Source organism: Oncorhynchus gorbuscha, linkage group LG06, assembly GCF_021184085.1.
Source record: "Oncorhynchus gorbuscha isolate QuinsamMale2020 ecotype Even-year linkage group LG06, OgorEven_v1.0, whole genome shotgun sequence".
Lineage (NCBI taxonomy): Eukaryota > Metazoa > Chordata > Actinopteri > Salmoniformes > Salmonidae > Oncorhynchus > Oncorhynchus gorbuscha.
In genome coordinates, this window is record NC_060178.1 from 54362699 (window position 1) to 54387573 (window position 24875).

At 43.7% G+C, this 24875-nt stretch overlaps 1 protein-coding gene across 2 annotated transcripts in view; it reads right to left on the reverse strand.

Annotated features, from left to right (window-relative positions):
- pprc1 (PPARG related coactivator 1) overlaps positions 1–24875 on the reverse strand; it is a 38019-nt gene that overhangs the window by 5108 nt on the left and 8036 nt on the right. The window contains exons 4-12 of one of the 2 annotated variants that reach the window (XM_046353539.1): positions 20042–20122; positions 17710–19798; positions 17508–17561; positions 11937–11997; positions 11606–11673; positions 10572–11289; positions 4118–4312; positions 3257–3335; positions 2858–2979 (exon numbers count right to left, since the gene is read on the reverse strand). In XM_046353539.1, the coding sequence (XP_046209495.1) occupies positions 2858–2979; positions 3257–3335; positions 4118–4312; positions 10572–11289; positions 11606–11673; positions 11937–11997; positions 17508–17561; positions 17710–19798; positions 20042–20122 (3467 nt within the window). The remainder of the gene's footprint in view (positions 1–2857; positions 2980–3256; positions 3336–4117; positions 4313–10571; positions 11290–11605; positions 11674–11936; positions 11998–17507; positions 17562–17709; positions 19799–20041; positions 20123–24875) is intronic. The other variant, XM_046353540.1, reaches the window with a different exon arrangement.

Below are 24875 nucleotides of genomic sequence, written 5' to 3' on the forward strand. Positions count from 1 at the left end.
GCGCCATCCCTGGGTTCACGCCCAGGCTCTGTCGTAACGCACAATTGGCCTACGTCGTCCGGGTTAGGGAGGGCTTGGTCGGTAGGGCACCAGCGACTCCTGTGACGGGCCGGGCGCAGTGCGCGCTAACCAAGGTTGCCAGGTGCGCACGGTGTACCTTCCGACACATTGGTGCGGCTGGCTTCCGGGTTAGATGCGCGCTGTGTTAAGCTTAATTAAGAAGCAGTATGGCTGGTTGGGTTGTGTATCGGAGGACGCATGACTTTCAACCTTCATCTCTCCCGAGTTGTAGCAACAATTGGATACAATGAAATTGGGGAGAAAAAAGGGGTAAAATTCAAAACAATATATATATATATATATATATATATATATATATATATATATATATATAAAAACAGGACTGTAGGGTAGCACCATGGTGCAGCCGGAGCTAGCTCCGTCCTCCTCTGGGTACATTGACTTGGCTCCTCTGGGTACATTGAGGCGCATGGTTCTCACCCCCTTCCATAGAATTACATAGTAATTATGACAGCTTCCAGAGAGGTCCTCCAACCTATCAGAGCTCTTGCAGCATGAACTGACATGTTGTCCAAAGAATCAGAGAATGAATCTAGTATAGAAAGCATAAGCTATAGCTAGCTAGAACTACGGTGCATTAAAATGTAGTGAGTAGTTGAGAGAAAGATGATAGTTGAACAGTTTGAACAAATTAATTTATTCAAAAATGGATTAGTGAGAAAGTGTCCCCTGCCCAGTTTCACTTAGCTAGCTATTGTCACCTACTCAAACACCCTACTGAAACAGAGGGATGTTATGTTAGCTAGCTGGCTATGACTATCCAACGCAACACTGGAACTCTTCCATATCAAGGTAAGCTTTTGGTTTTACAAATGTATTGCCACTGAGGCCAGCTAGTGTAACTGCTTACTAACGTTACTGCATGATTGTAGCGGGTTTAGTAATGCATTAGTAATATTAGCTATGTGGTTACTTTAGCAAATATGGTGACAATGATGTAGGCTGTGTGTAGCGGTTTGGCTTGTGACACACAGCTGATGTGTTGTGTATTGAAGTCCACAAGCAAAGGGAAGAGGTAAAGTGCATAAATGCGAGAAGGAATACTATGTGGCTGCTATAAAAGTTCACTGTGCTTTCACGTGATCAGGGGTGTATTCATTCCACTGATTCTGTTAAATGTTACTTAAACGGAAGCAAACGGAACAACAGGGATAAACACCTGAATTTGTCCAACAGAAACGCTCATTTGCAACTGTTGGACTAATGAATACAGCCTATATCAGCTAGATGTAGGCAAGAGTGTGCATGGTGGTATTGAATGACACCGTCTGTCCATGTGTTACTGTCGGTCACATCAAATTTGTTGTAGCAACCTGATGGGTATAGGGAAAATTTGAGTACCCTAAACCTATCGCTGTTACATTGAACTGGGTGAATGGAATTTGAGTAACAATCACCCAATAGGTTGTTAATAGAAATAAGGCCATTCTCATGAGAAACAAAGCGTCCTCTTAAAACGGCATTGATCGCCACAGGTGCAATTATTTCTTATTTAGAATGGGCCACAAAAAAAAGGTAATCTGTTGCCTGCACTCAAGTAGCGAATATGTGCAGTTATGTTTTTATGGAGACACCTGAAACCCCACCTCTTTAAGGAATACCTAGGATAGGATAAAGTAATCCTTCTCACCCCCCCCAACCCCTTAAAATATTTAGATGCACTATTGTAAAGTGGCTGTTCCACTGGATGTCATAAGGTGAATGCACCAATTTGTAAGTCGCTCTGGTAAAGAGCGTCTGCTAAATGACTTAAATGTAAATGTTTTTAATATGCCAGGTGGGCTTCACCAGTTGTAAAGTGAATGAATGTGCTTAATTTAAGGTATTTATCAATAAATATAGCAGGACGAGAAAGCTGGGACCCTCATATAGTGAGCATTTAAAACACTTCACATGCAATTGCGCAATGACTAGCCTTATAAGAACACATTTCACTAGGCTCTGTAGGCTAGGGGCTCTCCGGACGATTCAATTTAGTCTCGTCATTACATGTACTAAATATTGTGTGTGAAATCACATTTGATTTAGAAAATGGGCCATTATGCACCTGTCGGAACAGGGGCATAACAAAGACATACACAAATACACACTTGAATAGCGAATGGAGGACGTTTTCCCGCGGTTAATTTTAATTCCAGCTAGGTAGGCTACTCCAGTTGTGCTTAATATTATCAACATTAGGAAAATTGAGAAATAAAATAGTAGGCCTAGTCTATAGAAAGCTGATGAAGGCCATAAAAACTGTTCTTACACAAACGCATAGCCTATAGAAATGTTGCACAACGTGGGCTTATGGGACCACTTATTTAATTGCATGCATCAACCAGCTATGAGGAGCTGGCTCTCGCTACACAACAAGTGATCCTATTCCACTCAATCTCAATGCCAGGGCTCTCATGAAATGTTTGATTTTCGATTGCATTTACATTGATGTCAACGTGATTAGAGGGACAATAGAGAATTGAGTACCAGGCCATTAGCGACTTGCCGTTAGCAAGTTTGGTAGGCTACTATTTGCCATCAGAGCGCAGTTTTGGAGAAGCCTCGTTACCGTGACTCAACGGTCACGTGGAATTTGACTGCAATCATAACTCGTGACTGCCGGTGTGGAGGTAAAATGATCACCGTAACAGCCCTAGGTAGGATTCAGATCTGTTCAATAGAACTCGTTTTTAGTTTCAAAATCTTTTCATTATCGTGCCAACAGAACATGAGCCAGGTTCCAGGCATTACTCGTTATTGAAACAAAACATGATTGGTGTTTCAGAGTACTTACCCATGGCCTCTGAAATGTAAAGTGCACTCCTCAATCTCTCCGTACAGAGAGAAGCGTTCCTTCAACTCTTTATGAGTCATTGTCTCTCGGATTCGCCCTACGTAAACAACCCTACGCTCCTCCTGAGGGGAGAGAGCACGGCATTAGTCAGCTGACAATTATTTCTCTGCACCACACACACGGTATCAGACAAGACACTATTGGCTTCAATGTCTGAGAAGGGGCCCTTCTCAGACAAATGCCTAGGTCTTCAACTGAAAAGGAGACGCTGTTCTGGGGAACTGAACCCAGAGACAGAACGTGACCTTGACCCAGTGACCTCCAGAGACAGACTGTCCTGTTCCGACTTATCGTATCATCACTGGCCAACTTCACTTTAATAGAAAAGTATGTACTCACAATGGCTTTATCTTTGAGTCTCTTCACCACCTCACTGTTCTCTCTAGATTCAGGCCGGTAGCCTGGTCTGAAAAAAGGGCTGTGGAAAGAAACGGAATATGAGACGTGGTCAATGTTATACAATTGAAAAAATCTGTATCCATGAAGCTAGGTACAGTGCATTCGAAAGCATGAAAACATGCTCAGGACTTCAGACTGGGATGGAGGTTCACCTTCCAACAGGACAATGACCCTAAACACACAGCCAAGACAATGCAGGAGTGGCTTCGGGACAAGTCTCTGAATGTTCCTGAGTTGACCAGCCAGAGTCAGGACTTGAACCCAATCAAACATCTCTGGAGAGACCTGAAAATAGCTGCTGTGCAGTGACGCTCCCCATCCAACCTGACAGACCTTGAGGATCTGCAGAGAAGACTGGGAGAAACTCTCCAAATACAGGTGTCCCAAGCTTGTAGCTTCATACCCAAGAAGACTCTAGGCTGTAACTCAAGGCTGTAATCACTGCCAAAGGTGCTTTAACAAAACAATGAGTAAAAGGTCTTAATACTTACGTACATTTTATATTTAATTTTTTATAATTTTGCAAACATTTCTAAAAAAAACAGTTTTTGCTTTGTCATTATGGGGTTTGGGAAAAAACAAATTAAGCAATTTTAGAATAAGGCAAAATGTAACAAAATGTGGAAAAAGTTCTGAATACTTTACGAATGAACTGTAAATTATGTTATCCTATCCCAAGTAGTCAGGAAAACATACACTGATCTGACTGCACTGCATGCTTTTTTGGTTAATTTGAACTGACCAATACCATAGAAAAAAAATGGACCTCATGGTTGTTTATGAGGAAAGTGCTTAAATTACCTGCGTTGTCTGCTGCATCTACTCCACGCCCGTCTGTGGGGAGAGCGGGAACGGGACCTACTCCATGATCTTGATCGGGAAGAGGAGTAGGAATATCTCCGCCGCCTTGGAAAGCAGTCCAGGGAAGGAGAGGAGGAACGAGAAGAGGAGCAAGATGAGGCACTGAAGCTGCTATCAGAGTGACGGGGCCTGTACCTGGAAGAGAGATAAAACGGGAAGGAGAAGGGAATCCGTCAGTAATGTCAGATTAGGATGGACTGGATATCGCCATTAGTCATATTGGTTTAAGCCAATGACGTCACCTTTTTGATTGCTACATTGGTAGCAGATGGAGGGGGGGACAGAATGGAATCATGTAGTAACCCCCCCAAAAAGTGTTAAACAAATGAAAAAGACACGGCGGTTGTAACCAAAAGTCTCAAATTTGGACCGATTTCCACCACTCTAATGTCCATTGATTGTGTTTCTTGCCCCAAGCAAGTCTCTTCTTATTGGTGTGCTTTATTAGTGGTTTCTTTGCAGCAATTCGACCATAAATGCTTAGTTCACACAGTCTCCTCTGTTGATGTTGAGATGTGTCTGTTCCTTGAAATCTGAAGCATTTATCTGGGCTGCTATTTGAGGCTGGTAACTAATTAACTTGTTAACTCTGCTGCAGAGGACTTTGGGTCTTCCTTTTTCTGTGGCGGTCCTCATGAGAGCCAGTTCCATCATAGCACTTGATGGTTTTTGCAACTGCACTTGAAGAAAATTTTAAAGTCCTTGACATTTTCCAGATTGGCTGACCTTCTTGTCTTAAAGTAATGATGGACTGTCATTTCTCTTTGCTTATTTGAGCTGTTCTTGCCATAATATGGACTTGGTCTTATACCAAATTGGGCCATCTTCTGTATACCAACCCTACCTTGTCACAACAGAACTGATTGGCTCAAACGCATTGAGGAAATAAATTCCATAAATGAATTTAAGAAGGCACACCTGTTAATTGAAATGCATTCCAGGTGACTACCTCATTGAGCTGGTTGAGAGAATGCCAAGAGTTTGTAAAGCTGTCATCAAGGCAAAGGGTGGCTACTTTGAAGAATCTCAAAATATATTTAGATTTTTAAAACACTTTTGGTTACTACATTATTCCATATGTGTTATTTCATAGTTCTGAGGTCTTCACTATTATTCTACAATGTAGAAAATAGTAAAAAATAAAGAAAAATCCTTTTGACTGGTACTGTATTTGTTCAAAACCGATACAAATTCATCTGTGCTAGAGGTCGACCGATTAGTCGTCATGGCAATTAATTAGGGCCAATTTAAAGTTTTCATAACAATCGGTAATCGGCCTTTTTGGACACAGATTACATTACAATCCATGAGGAAACTGCGTGGCAGGCTGACCACCTATCACGTGAGTCCAGCGTCAAAAGGACCCTGTGGCTGCAATGAGCCATGGTCATTTGCTAGCTAACATTAAACTTTCCTTATAAAAAACAACTTTCCTTATAAAAAACAATCAATCTTCACATAATCACTAGATAACCTAGTAATATCAACCATCTGCAGTTAACTAGCTTGCAGTTAACTAGCTTGTCCTAATCAACGTGGTGCCTGTTCATTTATCAAATCACAGCCTACTTCAACTTTGCCAAACGGGTGATGATTTAACAGAAGCACATTTGTGAAAAAAAGCATGTTATCTGCACATATGTACCTAACCATAAACATCAATGCCTTTCTTAAAATCAATACACAGAAGTATATACATTTTTAAACCTGCATATTTAGTTAACCTTTTTGGGATAGGGGGCAGCATTTTCACTTTTGGATGAATAGCGTGCCCAGAGTGAACTGTCTTCTACTCTGTCCCAGATGCTAATATATGCATATTATTATTAATAGTATTGGATAGAAAACACTTTAGTTTCTAAAAAAAACTGTTAGAATGATGTCTGTGAGTATAACAGAACTCATGTGGCAGGTGAAAACCTGAGAAAAATCCAACCAGGAAGTGGGACATCTGAGGTTTGTAGTTTTTCAAAGCTTGACCTACCGAATACACATTGAGATAAGGATAAAGTTGCACTTCCTACAGCGTCCACTGGATGTCAACCGTCTAAACCGGCCCGTTTGAGTCAGTGGTCTGGCAGAGTGTCTCAGGCTCGTGACGAGAGCCCCCGACAGAGTTACCTCTCGTTCCAGTGCTTTTCTGAAGACAATGGAATTCTCCGGTTGGAACATTATTGCTGTTTTATGTTAATAACATACTAAAGATTGATTCCATACATCGTTTGACATGTTTCTAAAAAGGACTGTAACGGAACTTTTAGAGTTTGTCTGGATGAAGTGCCTGCGCCTCATGAAGATGGATTACTGGGCTGAACACGCTAACAACAAGTGGCTATTTGGACATAAATGATGGAACTTCATGGAACAAATCAGTCATTTATGTCGAACTGGGTTTCCTGGGAGTGCCTTCTGATGAAGATCAAAGGTAAGTGAATATTTATGGTGGAATTTCTAACTTCTGTTGACTCCAACATGGCGGATATTTCTGTGGGTGTTTGTGGGTTCTGAGCACCGTTCTCAGATTATGCTTTTTCCATAAAGTTTTTTTGAAATCTGACACAGCAGTTTCATTAACCTGTTGAGACTCTAGGGGCAGTATTTTAATTTTTGGGGAAAAAACATTCCTGTTTTAAATGGGATATTTTGTCAGGACAAGATGCTAGAATATGCATATAATTGACAGCTTTGGATAGAAAACACTAACGTTTCCAAAACTGTAAAGATAGTCTGTGAGTATAACATAATTGATATTGCAGGCGAAAGCCTGAGTAAAATCTAATCCGGAAGTGCCCCAGGTTTTGAAAGCGCTGCATGCCAATGAGTCCCCATTGACCTGTGAATGTGCTATGAACCAGCTTACGCTTTCTACGTATGCCCCATGGTGTCTACAGCATTGTGACGTAGTTTTACGCATTTATGTTGAAGAATACCCGTAGGGGGCTACATTGCGCAAGTGGTCACATGATGCTCCCGGAGAGAAAATCTCACGTAAAGTACAGAGGTAGCCATTATTCCAATCGAGTCTACTGAGAAACCAATTGTCCCGGTGAATATATTATCGAATAGATATTTGAAAAACACCTTGAGGATTGTTTCTAAACAACGTTTGCCATGTTTGTCGATATTGTGGAGCTAATTTGGAATATTTTCCGGTGTTGTCATGGCCGCAATTTCCGGTCAATTTCTCAGCCAAACGTGAAGAACAAACGGAGCTATTTCGCCTACAAAAATAATATTTTGGGGGAAAAAATTAACTTTGGCTATCTACCTGGGAGTGAAAACATCCGAAGTTCAAAGGTAAACTATTTAATTTGATTGCTTTTCTGATTTGTGACAAGGTTGCCTGCTGCTAGCAAGGCATAATGATATGCTAGGCTATCGATAAACTTACACAAATGCTTGTCTAGCTTTGACTGTAAAGCATATTTTGAAAATCTGAGATTACAGGGTATTAACAAAAGGCTAAGCTGTGTACCAATATATTTCAATTGTGATTTTCATGAATAGGAATATTTTCTAGGAAGGTTTATGTCCATTGCATTATGCTAATTAGGACACGATGGGTAGATTAACAAGATGTTTATCTTTCATTTTCTGTATTGGACTTGTTAATGTGTGAAAGTTACAAGTTACAAAAATATTTTTGAATTTCGAGCGCTGCCTTTTCAGCGGAATGTTGTCGAGGGGTTCCGCTACGGTTAAGGAATTCATGTTAGCAGGCAATATGAACTAGTGAAATTGTGTCACTTCTCCTGCGTTCAGTGCAAGCAGAGTCAGGGTTTATATGCAACAGTTTGGGCTGCCTGGCTCATTGCGAACTGTGTTTCTTCCTAACAAAGACCATATTAATTTGCTAGAATTTTACATAACATTGCACAACCTTCAATGTAACAGCAATATTAGACTTAGGGTTGCCACCAGTTCTTCAAAATACGGAACGGTTCCGTATTTCACTGAAAGAATAATCGTTTTGTTTTTTTAAATGATATTTTCCGGATTTGACCATATTAATGACCAACGGCTCGTATTTCTGTGTGTTTATTATAATTAAGTCTATGATTTGATATTTGATAGAGCAGTCTGAGCAGTGGTAGGCAGCAGCAGGCTCGTAAGCATTCATTCATTCGAGCAGCGCTTAGCAAACCTTGAAGCACAGCGCTGTTTATGACTTCAAGCCTATCAACTCCCGAGATTAGGCTGGCAATACTAAAGTGACTATAAGAACATCCAATAGTCAAATGTATATAAAATACACTGCTCAAAAAAATAAAAGGGAACACTAAAATAACATCCTAGATCTGAATGAATTAAATATTCTTATCAAATAATTTCTCTTTACATAGTTGAATGTGCTGACAACAAAATCATACAAATTATCAATGGAAATCAAATGTATCAACCCATGGAGGTCTGGATTTGGAGTCACACTCAAAATTAAAGTGGAAAACCACACTACAGGCTGATCCAACCTTGATGTAATGTCCTTAAAACAAGTCAAAATGAGGCTCAGTAGTGTGTGTGGCCTCCACGTGCCTGTATGACCTCCCTATAACACCTGGGCATGCTTCTGATGAGGTGGCGGATGGTCTCCTGAGGGATCTCCTCCCAGACCTGGACTAAAGCATTTGCCAACTCCTGGACAGTCTGTGGTGCAACGTGGCGTTGGTGGATGGAGCGAGACATGATGTCCCAGATGTGCTCAGTTGGATTCAGGTCTGGGGAACGGGCGGGCCAGTCCATAGCATCAATGCTGTCCTCTCGCAGGAACTGCTGACACACTCCAGCCACATGAGGTCTAGCATTGTCTTGCATTAGGAGGAACCCAGGGCCAACCGCACCAGCATATGGTCTCACAAGGGGTTTGAGGATCTCATCTCGGTACCTAATGGCAGTCAGGCTACCTCTGGCGAGCACATGGAGGGCTGTGCGGCCCCCCAAAGAAATGCCACCCCACACCATGACTGACCCACTGCCAAACCGGTCATGCTGGAGGATGTTGCAGGCAGCAGAACATTCTCCACGGCGTCTCCAGACTGTCACATGTGCTCAGTGTGAACCTGCTTTCATCTGTGAAGAGCACGGGGCACCAGTGGCGAATTTGCCAATCTTGGTGATCTCTGGCAAATGACAAACGTCCTGCACGGTGTTGGGCTGTAAGCACAACCCCCACCTGTGGACGTCGGGCCCTCATACCACCCTCCTGGAGTCTTTTTCTGACCGTTTGAGCAGACTCATGCACATTCGTGGCCTGCTGGAGATCATTTTGCAGGGCTCTGGCAGTGCTCATACTGCTCCTCCTTGCACAAAGGCGGAGGTAGCGGTCCTGCTGCTGGCTTGTTGCCCTCCTATGGCCTCTTCCACGTCTCCTGGTGTACTGGCCTGTCTCCTGGTAGCGCCTCCATGCTCTGGACACTACGCTGACAGACACAGCAAAACTTCTTGCCACAGCTCGCATTGATGTGCCATCCTGGATGAGGTGCACTACCTGAGCCACTTGTGGGTTGTAGACTCAGTCTAATGCTACCACTAGAGTGAAAGCACCGCCAGCATTCAAAAGTGACAAAAACATCAGCCAGGAAGCATAGGAGCTGAGAAGTAGTCTGTGGTCACCACCTGCAGAACCACTCCTTTATTGTGGTTGTCTTGCTAATGCCTATAATTTCCACCTGTTGCCTATTCCATTTGCACAACAGCATGTGAAATTTGTCAATCAGTGTTGCTTCCTAAGTTGACAGTTTAATTTCACAGAAGTGTGATTGACTTGGAGTTACATTGTGTTGTTTAAGTGTTCCCTTTATTTTTTTGAGCAGTGTACAAATGATCTAGATAGAAATAGTCGACGTGTCATAATTCCTATAGTAACTACAACCACAAACTTCTTAGCTGGGAATATTGAACCACCAGCATTCATATGTTCTCATGTTCTGAGCAAGGAACTTAAATGTTTTTACATGGCACATATTGCACTTCCTTCTCCATCACTGTTTTTGCATTATTTAAACCAAATTGAACATGTTTCATTATTTATTTGAGACTAAAGAGATGTTATTTATGTATTATATTAAGTTAAAATAAAAGGGTTCATTGTTCATTCAGTATTGTTGTAATTGTCATTATTACAGATAGATATATTTTTGAAAAACCTGTATCGGCTAACTTGGTCCACCAATAATCGGTATCGGCGTAAAAAAAATCATGATCGGTCGACCTCTAATCTGTGCCCATGAACCAGCCTTTTTCCTCACTGAATAGAGATGACTGGGATGAATAATGACATTCTCTTTTCCCCTGCCAGATATAAGACTCTGTGCCATTAGAGAACACCGCCTTGCCCAGTGACAGGGGGGACAAATAGCTATAAAGACAGAAATAAAAGAGGGGATGAGCATCTCACCTCTTTCTGGGTAGAGAGCGAGATCTAGACTGAGAAGAGGAGTCCGACTCAGAGTCAGTAAAGCCAGGGCTGGAGGAACGGTGGACTCTCCTTTTCCTCCTCCTTCCTCGCTTTCCTTCCCTGGGGCTTGGGCTAGGCCTGGGGGAGAAGGTATTATTGTAGCCCCGGTAAGACCTCCCTGCCTTGGGAGTCCTCTCCAGGGGACCAGCCTGGTCCATCAGCCTGGTGAAAGAGGCATCGGGGGTCTCCAGCACAGAGCTTGTCCTGTCAGTCTTTACATCCAGGGGCTGGGGACCTAGGGGAGCCTGTTGGTTCTTCGTACCCAGGGCAGTTGTGAGGGTTTGGAGGGAGGGGGCAGGGATCCTCTGGGGTACCCAGGTAGTGTTGCTGCCAAGTGGCTCGATGGTGATGGCTGCTTGCTGTTTGACATTCCAGCGCCTGCCTGGCTCTCTTGCAATAGCCATAGGTTCCTTCTGAAGGAGGGAGTAGTCGTGGTCTGAGAAGGCCAGGGTGAGAGACACTGGATTGGGTGTGGGTGTTATAGGGGGGCTGGGGGGCTTGCGCTGAAGCTTGTTGGAGGGCAGGGGCCGTGCGTCAATCTGGATTGCGTTGGAGGGCGATAATTTGGGGGCCTCAGTGGCTCGCCTCTTAACAAGGAGGGCAACTGGGACCAGGGGCATCCACATCTGGTGAGGAGGGGTAGCTGGAGGAGTCAGACCTGGTAAGAGATGGGAACAGAGTAGTCAGCTACTGTTCCATCTGAAGCAGAATACCTCTGGCAGCCATTTGAAGGTAGATTTCATAAGACAAATGAATATAAAGCATTTTACCAAGAGAAACAGGTAACTTTTAATTTACTCCATTGAGTGACAGTGCGATTTAGGTTAGTGGTGTAAACTTCTTCCTTGTTTTTTAGTAAGTTAGCAGTGTATTATTAGAAATGTACAGGGTGATTGGTTTGTGATTAGCATTTGCACTATAAAATTACCATTAGCAGCTAACAGGGTGACCAGTGTGTGTACAATAGTTCGTACCTGCAGTGCCTGTCAGGTCGTGCGCTCGGACTCTCTCCACAGGGGTCCTATCACATGGCGGCGCCACACTGTGATAGAAACAAACCAACACAGTGCTTTATTGAACATGTACATTCTAAGAGGAGCCTATGGCTTAGTCCAGAAACCACACAGACGAAGACAGTAGAACATTTTCGAACTGCTGAACAGAAACAAATAGAAAATGATTGAGAGCTTGGCCCATTGTGGGGTCAGAGGTTAAGGTCTTCGGTTTGCGGTAGGTCTTGGCGAAGGCTCTCCATACACACACACATACCGACCCAGAGCAGCATGGGGCTGTAGGGTAACTCACCTAGAGTTTCCTACAGCGGCTGCTCTACCAGAGACCTCCGGAACACACTGCTCCTCTTTTGCTGGAGAGAGGGGGGGGGAGAAAGCATGAGTAAAAGCAAGGGATGGAGGAAGGGGATCACAGTAACCATTCTCCACCAACAAAACATTCATAAGGACTTGTTTCCATTATATAATTTAGATTTCGGGACATCTACATGGAGGTTTCAGACATTTTGCTAGGCCTGGACTAGTCAGTTTTGGAGTCATTACACACGCGCCAATGTAGGGGCCGACAAACACACCCGGCTCCTTGTTCTAGCTAGGGCCTGTACTTCCAGCCAGAGAAAGGCAGCGGTGTGAGAGTTAAATGGAATTGTGGACAGGGCAGAATTCCAGCAGCTCAGCCGACATGACCACATACCAGCTGCCCTGACTAAGCAACAGGACTGTTTTGCTAGCACAGACTGGAATATGTTCCGGGATTCATCCAATTGCATTGAGGTGTTTAGCAGATCTGTCACCGACTTCATTAATAAGTGCGTCGACCACAGAGTGAACGTACGTACCAGAAGCAATGGATTACAGGCAACATTTGGACTATGCTAAAGGCTAGAGCTGCCGCTTTCAAGGAGCAGGACACTAATCCAGACTAAGAAATCCACCATGACGAGCCTTCAAACAGGCAAAGCCTCAATACAGGACAAACACACATGAAAGCACCAGCTGTTCCAGACACCTGTGTGAACACGCTCGCCATAGCCTATGCGAGCAAGGCAAACTGGTTAACATTCACAGGGCCAGATGGATTACCATGAGCTGACCAGTTTGCAATTGTCTTCACTGACATTTTTAAACGCTCCCCGTTTCAAGCAGACCACCATAGTCCATGTGCCAAAGAACACCAAGGTATCCTGTCTAAATGACTACCTGTAGCCATAAAATGCTGCAACGGTCTGGTCATGACTCACAACACCATCATCCCAGAGACCCTGTATCCACTCCAATTCGTATACTGCCCCAACAGATCCACAGATGACGCAATCTTAATTGCACTACCACCTGTACAAGAGGAACACCTAAGTGAGAAACTGTTAATTGACTACAGCTCAGCGTTAAACACCATAGTGTCCTTCAAGCTCATCACTAAGCTAAGGACCCTGGGACACCTCCCTCTAACTGGATAATGGACTTCCTGACGGGCCACCATCAGGTGGTGAGGGTAGGCAACAACAGATCTGCCACGCTGACCCTCACAGGGGCCTTTCAGGGGTGCATGCTTATTAGTCCTCTCCTGTACTTCCAGTTCACCAACGACTGCATTGCAGCACAATGTCTTTGCTGAAGACACGACGGTGGAAGGCCTGATCACAGACAACGATGAGACAGCCAATAGGGAGTTGGTCAGAGACCTGGCAGTGTGGTCTCAAGACAACAACCTCCCCCTTAACGCCAGAAAGATAAAATGAGCTGATCGTGGACTACAAGAATTGAGGGGCCGAGGACGCCACCATTCACATTACAGGTCTGTAGTGGAGCAGGTTGAGAGCTTCAAGTACCTCAGTGTCGACATCACGAAGGATCAATCGTGGCAATGACAATGTCTCATCCACTCAAGAGGCTAAAAAGACTTGGCATGGGCCCTCAGATCCTCAAAAAGTCCTACAGCTGCACAATTAAGAGCATATTGACTGACTGCATCACCACTTGGTGTGGCAACTGCTTGGGATCTGATCTCAAGGCACTACAGAGGGTAGTGCGTACGGCCCAGTACATCACTGAGGATAAGCTGCCTGCCATCCAGGACCTCTACACCAGGCAGTATCAGAGGAAGGCCCTAAAAATGGTCAAAGACCCCAGCCATAGACGGTTCTCTCTACTACCACATGGCAAGCGGTACCGGAGTGCCAAGTCTAGGACAAAAAGGCTTCAACAGCTTTTACCCCCAAGCCATATGACTCCTGAACAGGTAATCAAATGGTTACCCGGACTATTTGCAGTGTGCCCCCCCCCAACCCCTCTTATTAAGCTGCTGCTACTCTCTGTTAATCATGTTTGCATAGCCACTTTAACTATACATTCATGTACATACTACCTCAATTGGGCCGACCAACCAGTGCTCCTGCACATTGGCTAACCGGGCTATCTGCATTGCGCCCTGCCACCCACCACCCCCTCTTTTACGCTACTGCTACTCTCTGTTCATCATATATGTTGCCTCGCTACTGTCTATAGTCTTTTACTGTTGTTTAAATTTCTTTACCTACCTATTATTCACCTAACACCTTTTTTGCACTATTGGTTAGAGCCTGTAAGTAAGCCTTTCACCTGTTGTTTATTTGTCGCGTGCACTGAATACTTTGCTTTTAAATATTAATTGAGTGCATGTAAACTTCTGACCCACTGGGAATGTGATGAAAGAAATAAAAGCTGATAGATTATTTATATTTTCTCACATTCCACATTCTTAAAATAAAGTGGTGATCCTAACTGACCTAAGACAGGGAATCTTTACTAGGATTAATCGTCAGGAATTGTGAAAAACTGAGTGTAAATGTATTTGGCGAAAGTATGTAAACTTCCGACTTCAACTGTATCTACCAAAATTACCTTGTAGCCCTGAACATTGACTCTGTACTGGTACTCTGTGTATTATTATTATTATTATATTATTATTATATAGCCAAGTTATTTTTACTCATTGTGTATTTATTATTATCATCATTATTATGCATTATAATTTCCCTATTATTTCTTTATTTTCATTCTCTGCATTGTTGGGAAGGGCCCGTAAATAAGCATTTCACTGTTAGTCTACACCCTGTTGTTGACGAATACAATTTGATTTCAAACATTAAAGTAGTAATGGTAGAAAATGTTAAACCAATTTCCTCCTTGGGGATAATTACATGGGAACAGGTTACTAAAAAGCACAGTGTTCTCAAAATCCATCTCCTGAAACAGCCATATCCCATGTTTCCAACTGTCACCTCAATGTTTGGACCTGAAAACCAATGCTTTCTAAAATGCCAGGTGTCACGTAGCTAGATTAGATAATGTCACCACCATGTTCATGTGTAGAATATACACTAGCATAAAACAGTATATGAAGTAACCAACAATGAACTCAATTGCCTTAGTGTGCTGGAATGGAAAAACTAGGCTAAAACACAGAAAGGCATCCAGGAAGGACATACTGATAACCTACTGAAAATGCTCCTTACATGTGAACAGTTGATAATGGAATGTTTCTACATGACAAGACTTAACCAGCATCCTCACTACCCAAAGGAAAATGTGGTTCTCAAAACCAAAGTATGAACGCCCCTCTAGATAACCCATGAATAATAAAGACAACGTCTAGCGCTGCTTCTCAAGCTCCTAACCTATACCAAAACACCTAAGACAATGATCACGTTCCAGATTGACCTGCAAAGCCAAATGCTTGGATGAAATTCTTAAGGACCAGAAGAGTCTTGGCACTAAATTCCTCCAACCATCTCATCAGTCAATTAAGGCCAGAGGTAGCCCTACTCTGCAACCCTTCACCCCGCTTTTTCCATCACACAATCCAGTGAAAGTGATCCTGGAGACTAGAGGTCGACCGGTTAATCGGAACGGTCGATTAATTAGGGCAGATTTCACGTTTTCATAACAATCAGAAATTGGTATTTTTGGGCACCGATTTGCAGATTTAAAAAAATTATTATACCTTTTTTTAACTAGGCAAGTCAGTTAAGAACACATTCTAATTTTCAATGACGGCCTAGGAACGGTGAGTGAACTGCCTCGTTCAGGGGCAGAAAGACAGATTTTCACCTTGTCAGCTCAGGGGATTGTAGTAACATTAACACATGTAATAACGCATTCACTGACTGTTGCCTGCCTGTGGCCAAAGCATGATAGAATAGCTTGCACACTGTGTCATAAACCTTCCCCTCCCCCCTGTCGTTCTTTTAGATACTAACACTGGTACTACCCAGTACGGGGGACTGACTGAGATAACATATACACTGAACATAAATACTGAAATTCCTAAACATACCCTCACCCCTTCGGAGACAAGGAACTCTGTCAAGAACCAATGGGATACGGACATCAGGCTGGAGGGGACTGTCTATCACCTTCAAGCAACCTACCCGAAGCCAGGACTACCAGAATCTACCTACAGCATTCTATGTATAAATTCTCATGCACGCTTTGTCTTCGGGGCACGTTCCAGGGTCTCGCTCTGAGTCAATTGAACAGCCTGTGCACGCCTGAGCAATACTTTTCATTGTAATAAACAACCTTATATATATATATATTTTATTCCACCGTGTCCTGGTTCATGACCGAGTCCAGTTCCTCCAATCTTATCATCAACAGGATCCAATTTTGCAACCTTACAGTTTACTAGTCCAATGCAATAACCTGCCTCTCGTTTCACTCCACACTGACTGTTACGCGAATGCAGTAAGCCAAGGTAAGATGCTAGCTAGCATTAAACTTATCTTATAAAAAGCGATCAATCATAATCACTAGTTAACTACACATGGTTGATGATATTACTAGAGATTATCTAGCATATAATGTGACTGAGCATACAGGCATACAAGTATGTAAGTATTTGACTGAGCAGTGGTAGGCAGAAGCAGGCACGTAAACATTCATTCAAACAGCACTTTCGTGCATTTTGCCAGCAGCTCTTCGTTGTGCGTCAAGCTGTGATGGGGCTGGTGTAACCGAAGTGAAATGGCTAGCTAGTTAGCGCGCGTTAATAGCATTTCAAACTTCACTTGCTCTGAGCCTTGGGGTGGTTGTTTCCCTTGCTCTTCGCTGCTTCGATGGTGGCTGTTATCGTTGTGTTGCTGGTTCAAGCCCAGGGAGGAGTGAGGAGAGGGACGGAAGCTATACTGTTACACTGGCAATACTAAAGTGCCTATAAGAACATCCAATAGTCAAATGTTAATGGAATACAAATGGTAGAGGGAAATAGTCCTATAATAACTACAACCTAAAACCTCTTACCTGGGAATATTGAAGACTCATGTTAAAAGGAACCACCAGCTTTCATATGTTCTCATGTTCTGAGCAAGGAAATGAAACGTTTGCTTTCTTACATAGCACATATTGCACTTTTACTTTCTTCTCCAAAACGTTGTTTTTGCATTATTTAAACCACATTGAACATGTTTCATTATTTATTTCAGGCTAAATTGATTTTATTGATGTATTATATTAAGTTAAAATAAGTGTTCTTTCAGTATTGTTGTAATTGTCATTATTCTATAAAAAAATATAAAAAATAAAAATCGGCTCAGATGTCACACAGATGTTAGCCAACGCTAAGACCATTAAGCCACTAGTATGCCATTGAAGGGTTACATGGATTTTACTTCAGTGGGAAACAGTCAGCCATTTTAAGCAGAATTCCTGGCTGTTTTCTAACAGAAATGCTATTTTTCAGTACTTTGTCATATATGAAATATCAGCAATGCCAAATAAACATGAAAATGTTTATTTGGCAAAAAATGTTAAAAGAAACGGCAACTACTGAATAAATTTGGCAGTTATTGTTTTTAACGGTTTCCCCTACAGCCAGAGAGAACACCTTGTGTCTCTTCAAACTGCTCCAGCAGGCTGGTGAAGTCTGCAGCTTCAATACCTGTGAGAGAGAACAACCACTCACTACTATACCAATAAACCACAACAACTACAGCCAGGAGAAAACGCTTTACATGCTTGTAATTGCTCTACGGATGTGGCATCCAAGCAACCAGAGGCTCAGTAGTAAATTCAGTATATCCTCTCACCGATTTCAATGGTGAAGGCCTCCATCAGCTCCTGAGTAGGACTCTTGGCTTTGGGGGCCTCCTGGGCTGGAGAACACCTCACTGGAGGGTTGAAGACTGGAGTTTTGAAGCGCTGGGCGTTGAAGGGCTTGGCTGGGGTAGACACAGGAGTGATGGTAGGTAGCTCAGGCACCCTAGGCTGGGGCAGAGCAACTACTCCCTTCTGGAGATTAGTAGCCACCTTCAGAGGAGCAGCAGGGATAGGTTTCTGTACACAAACAGCAGCAGCATTGGGGTTTAAAGTTCTCTTGGGTACAGTAGTAGCGACAAGGGTGGGTTTTTGGGGTATAGGAGCAATTAAGGTGGACCTGTGGGCATCTGTAGTGGTTTTAGAAAAGGCTCCTTTAATAAGGGCCACGGGCTTCAAGGAGGGTAACTGAGACTGGAGCAGGGGGTTTGAGAGTGCAGGCTGGGGGGCCTGGGGTATACAACACTTCACAGAAAGGGTCTGGGGTGGTATCACCTTCACAGTACTGGATGCAGGCATAGCAGAGATTAGGGGCTGGAGTTGGCTAGCTTTAGATGACTGTGGAGTAGGAACAGTCGCTTGCTGGGGAAGGGTGGTAAGGGCCGCGTTTGCACTAGCAACTTTGCTAGAGGAATATGATTTGGGGGACTGCATGTAAGTAGGATGCACCAGCAGGGCTTCAGGTGTAGGAGGTGCTCCTGGCCCCATGGGCTGCCAGGCTGCTTTCACTTCCTCCATATCATTCTTCCCCAGGGAGGGGTGGGGGCCTCTGGAGGAGGGGGTGGGGAGGCAGGGGATGGGGGGCAGCTCTGTAGGGGCCTCAAGGAGGATGGGCCACTTGACGCTCTGGTCCACCAGTCTCTCTAGGGGGGCAAGTTTCTTCTGCTGGCGCAGCAGCCGGTACTGCTGGAGGGACAGGGGCTTGGGTTTGGGTTCAATAGCCTGAGCGGCCTCAATGGGCTGTGGGATTGCCTGGGGGGCCACTAGAGGGGCAACGTTGAGCTGCATCATTGGCTGAGGGGCCACTGATACAGGGTTGGCACTGGGAGCTTTAATTGTCATTTCCTGGGGGGCTTCCATCATCTGGTGGGCAGTTGGGTTAGCTGTAGAAGCTGGGGGGCCTTGAGGCTTCCTGCAGGCTGTGGTTGGTTGGGAGACCTTCGCAGGGGTCATAGTCATTGGCAACAGGTCAGAGGCGGGGATGACCTTAATGCTGAGTTGTGTGGGTGGTACTAGGGTGGTGACTTCCACATGGCTCTGCCGTTGTGTTTCGGTGGCATGTGTCGCACTCGTCTTGTGTTTTGGGGCCTCGGGGACGGCCGTAGAAATGGCGGAAGTTAATGACATGTTCTTGTCCTTTTTCTTTGGTTTAGTTGTCTCCTTGACAGGCTCGAGGGTACCTGTCAAGGTCCCCTCGACCCTCCCCTCTGCCTGGTCAGGTTCAGGTGTGACTTCAGGAGGTGAATTCTCCATTTTGTTTTTCCGTTTCCTTTTCCTACGAGACGGACATCTCTCTGCAGTCTCCTCCTTTGGTCTCCTGTTGATGACCTTCTCACCCCTTGCCTCTGACCTCAGGGTCACCGCGGGGTCAGAAGGGCCGGCCACCTCTGCTGGGTCATCCTCAACTACGACATAATCATTCGCAGACTCAGGCGTCTCCAAAATGGCGGCCTCCAAAACTTCATCTGGAACCCTCTGCTCCGCTTCGGACGAGTCTTCTACTCCAGACAAGGAGAAAGAGGGATGACAGAGGGAGAGGCCCATATCTGGGAGGGCAAATATAGATTCTCGATGTGCTCCCTGGTCCACCTCCTCCAGCAGTATCCTTTTCTCTGCCAGCATCTGTTTTTCACCTTCTCCATTCTCCATGCACACAGCCATGCAGCAAGGGTGCATATGTCTGACCAGCTCTCCTAGACTCACTGACATGCTTTCTCCATCCTCGCCTTCTTCCCCAATGTGCTGCTCCAGAGCCAGTGGGAAAGGCAGGTTCAGGCCATCCCAGTTCAGGAACTCTTGCTCTCCACCCTCTTCCTCCTCTCCGTCACTCCTCTGGACAGACTTCTGTGTCCTGGGGAGACTCTAGATAGAGGGGAAACATCAGGTCAACGTCTGGGGCTTTCTCCGTTCAGCTTGGAGGTTTAAAATGCCTGGACCACCTGTATATGCAGACTTTCTCACCAGCTACACTATTTGTTATGTCTAGCAATAATTATGATTTGCATGAACTTCATATGAATGTGTCAATATGAAAATACCAAAGTAACTAAAGTGATACAGTCTAATGCATTTACAACTGGGATGTAATGAAAGCACATGAACTACCTTTCCTGTGGAGAACTGTCGTGTGTTGCAGAGTGTCTCTCTCTCTGGAGGCGAGCAGGACAAGCACAGCATTCTCTTCAGCTGCAATATGAGAAGAAACAAACATTACAATCACACATAGGACAACCTCAACAGTGAATCAACACAACACAGTTGAAGCATAAAACGTTGTCATTAATTAGTTGCCTATTCGTTTAGACAGCCTTGCTTCTTAAAGCTGGGTCCATCTTATCCTCCACTAGATTATAATCTTCTGCAACCAAGTGACTAAGACATATGCACTACTACATGGCATATCCAAATTATAAAGCCTAAAGAAATGCTAGTCCTCAGTGAGCTAATTATTTTGTTTTGAAGAAGAGAACTGCAGCAAAGATGTCAGGAGAAATAACGCAAAGAAATAAATAAAAAAAACAGCAGTGGTAGCTGTACAGATAACTCATCGAATGGGCTTTGACTTCTTAAACATGGCAGGAAGCCAACACAATATGATGCCCAGTCACCTTATTAATTCAGCCACTTAGGTAACTAGCAAGTTAAACATGTTTTTCCACGCAGGAAAACAAGATAAAAGCATAAGAAATACACTATGTATGCACAAAAGTATGTGGACACGCCATCAAATTAGTGGATCTGGCTATTTCAGCCACACCCGTTGCTGACAGGTGCAAAAAGCCATGCAATCTCCATAGACAAGCATTGGCAGTAGAACGGACGTACTTTAGAACTAAGTAACTTTGAACACTGTACCTTGTTACTGTCCAAACAAGTAATTTAGTCAAATTTCTGCCCTGGTCAAATGTAAATGTTATTGTGAAGTGGAACAACTAAGAGCAACAACGGTTCCGCAGCAAAGTGGTAGGCCACACGAGCTCACAGAACGGGACTGCCTAGTGCTGAAGCGTGTAAAACACATGTACTGTCTCAGCTGTTACAGGGGAAGATTGGAAAGCTTCATAATGTGACAGGTTAAATGAAGATCAGTCTGCGTTATCTTCTAACATATTGCACAAGTTGACTGCTGGTATTTACTTAACGTTTTGAAGTGGCTTCTATTTTGAAAACAATGCATTCCATTGCATTCCTCCCTTCCATTCCATTGTTTTGAAAAATGAGCCAGAACGATAACATCTCGTCAAGTGGTCACATGAGTTTTGCTCACGCAAAAGAGTTTGGATAGGTATTGCTTTTCCCTCTCCTACTGTGAAAGACATTTGCAGTTGGTATATGAGCGATTATATATTTTAGAAACAACAGGATTGATTATAAAAAATGTTTGACATGTTTCTGTGGACAATATGGAAACTATTTGGAATTTGTCTGCGTTGTCGTTGCCACTCTTTCCTGTGGATTTCTGAACACAATGCGCCAAACAAAAGGAGGCTACCTGATGCTAAGTGTACTTAATGTTTTGTCATGCGATCGATAAACTTACAAATGCTTCAAAACGTTATGCTATTCAGCGGTTGCTGATGACAATTGGGTAGCGTCAAGAAGTTAAAACATTTTTGGGATAGAGGGCAGCATTTTCACTTTTGGATGAATAGCGTGCCCAGAGGTAACTGCCTCCTACTCTGTCCCAGATGCGAATATATGCATATTAGTATTAGTAGTATTGGATAGAAAACACTGAAGTTTCTAAAACTGTTTGAATGACGTCTGTGAGAATAACAGAACTCATGTGGCAGGTGAAAACCTGAGAAAAATCCAACCAGGAAGTGGGATATCGGAGGTTTGTAGTTTTTCAAACCTTGGCCTACCGAATACACAATGGGATATGGATAAAGTTGCACTTCCTACGGCTTCCACTAGATGTCAACCGTCTTATAGAAACGTGAATGAGGATTCTACTATAAAGGAGGGGCTCATGAGGCCTGTTTGAGTCAGTGGTCTGGCAGAGTAGAGTGTCTCAGGCTCCCGACAGAGCAACCTCTCGTTCCAGTGCTTTTCTTCATAGGAATTCTCCGGTTAGGACATTGATGTTTTATGTTAAAAATATCCTAAAGATTGATTCAATACATCGTTTGACTTGTTTCTACAACCTGTAACGGAACTTTGAGTTTGTCAGGACGAACTGCTCACGCCTCATGAAGATGGATTACTGGGCTGAACACGCTAACAACAAGTGGCTATTTGGACATAAATGATGGTACTTTATGGAACAAATCAGTCATTTATGTCGAACTGGGATTCCTGGGAGTGTCTTCTGATGAAGATCAAAGGTAAGTGAATATTTATAGTGTTATTTCTACCTTCTGTTGACTCCAAAATGCTTTTTCCATAAAGTTTTTTAAAAATCTGACACAGCGGTTGCATTAACCCGTTACTCCTACCCCCTACTTTTTCGAAATCGCGCAACATTTCAGCGCCCTGCTGCTCATGCCAGGAATATAGTATATGCATATGATTAGTATGTGTGGATAGAAAACACTCAGACGTTTATAAAACTGGTTAAATCACAGCTGTGACTATAACAGAACGTGCGTTTCATCAAAAAGTGCAGGAAAATCTGATCACTGATAATGGAAAAATATATCCATGCGCGACTTGAACCCATTGATAAAGGTGAACCACATTTAATGGGGCTGAGGTTGCAGCTTCCACACGATGTCTAGAGTCTTGTCATTTGCCTACCATTTGTTTCTTGGTCAAACAGACACAAGGCAGCGCAGTTCTTCCGGTCTCCGACCGGATATTTTGGTTGAGATTTACCCGGTCATTATTTCCAGACGGACAGCTAAAGAATATACATTGCCTCGTGATCAATTTGGTCGCTTATTAACGTGTACTAATACCTAAAGTTGCATTACAAAAGTATTTCGAAGTGTTTTGTGAAAGTTTTATCGTCTACTTTTTTAATTAAAAAAAAATGACGTTACGTTATAAGACGCTATTTTTTTCCGTTTATCACACAGTCTTCATAGATCGATATCTAGGCTATATATGGACCGATTTAATCGAAAAAAAGACCCAATAGTGATTATGGGACATCTAGGAGTGCCAACAAAGAAGGTCAAAGGTAATGAATGTTTGATATTTTATTTGTGCGGTTTGTGTAGCGACGACTATGCTAATTATTTTGTTTACGTCCCCTGCGGGTCTTTTGGGGTGTTACATATGCTATCAGATAATAGCTTCTCATGCTTTCGCCGAAAAGCATTTTAAAAATCTGACTTGTTGCCTGGATTCACAACGAGTGTAGCTTTAATTCAATACCCTGCATGTGTATTTTAATGAACGTTTGAGTTTTAACTAGTACCATTAGCATTTAGCGTAGCACATTTGCATTTCCAGAGCTCTGGATGGGACGCAAGCGTCTCAGTAGGAGAAAGAGGTTAAAGATGGACTTCTCCTTAACCTCTTGCTCCTACCTGACACGCAGGCGTCCCATCTAGACATCTGGAAATGCAAATGCACTACGCTAAATGCTAATAGTACTAGTTAAAACTCAAACGTTCAATCAGGGACATGTTGAAAATGTCAGTGAAGACACCTGCCAGTTGGTCAGCACACATCCTGGTAATCCACCTGGCCCCGCAGCCTTGTGAATGTTGACCTGTTTTTGGTCTTGCTCACGTCGGCTGCGGAGAGCGTGATCACACAGTCGTCCTGAACAGCTGATGCTCTCATGCATGTTTCAGTGTTGCTTGCCTCGACGCGAGCATAGAAGTGATTTTGCTCGTCTGGTAGGCTGGTGTCACTGGGCAGCTCGCGGCTGTGCTTCCCTTTGTAGTCTGTAAAGGTTTGCAAGCCCTGCCACATCTGACGAGCGTTGGACCCGGTGTAGTATGATTCAATCCTAGCCCTGTATTGGTCCTTCTGTAGCTCAGTTGGGAGAGCATGGCGCTTGTAACGCCAGGGTAGTGGGTTCGATTCCCGGGACCACCCATACGTAGAATGTATGCACACATGACTGTAAGTCGCTTTGGATAAAAGCGTCTGCTAAATGGCATATATTATTATTATTATTATTATATTATGCTTTGCCTGTTTGATGGTTCGTCGGAGGGCATCGCAGGATTTCTTATAAGCTTCCGGGTTAGAGTCCCGCACCTTGAAAGCAGCAGCTCTACCCTTTAGCTCAGTCCGAATGTTGCCTGTAATCCATGGCTTCTGGTTGGGGTATGTACGTACAGTCACTGTGGGGACGACGTCCTCAATGCACTTATTGATAAAGCCATTGACTGATGTGATGGATTCCTCAATGTCATCGGAAGAATCACGGAACATGTTCCAGTCTGTGATAGCAAAACAGTTCTGTAGCTTAGCATCTGCTTCATCTGACCACTTTATTATAGACCGAGTCACTGGTGCTTCCTGCTTTAATTTTTGCTTATAAGCAGGAATCAGGAGGATAGTTGTGGTCAGATTTACCAAATGGAGGGCGAGGGAGAGCTCTGTAATCATCTCTGTGTGTGGAGTAAAGGTGATCTAGAATTGTTTTCCCTCTGGTTGCACATTTAACATGTTGATAGAAATTAGGTTCAACTGATTTAAGTTTCCCTGCATTAAAGTCTCTGGCCACTAGGAGCGCCGCCTCTGGGTGAGTGGTTTCCTGTTTTCTTATTTCCTTATATGTTTATTGTACGGTCTTAGTGCCAGCATCTGTCTGTGGTGGTAAATAAACAGCCACGAAAAGTATAGCTGAGAACTCTCTAGGCAAGTAGTGTGGCCTGCAATTTATCATAATATACTCTACTTCAGGCGAGCAAAATCTAGAGACTTCCTTAGATTTCGTGCACCAGCTGTTTACAAATATGCACAGACCGCCCCCCCCTCGTCTAACTGGAGTGTGCTGTTCTGTCCTGCCGGTGCAGCATGTATCCCGCTAGCT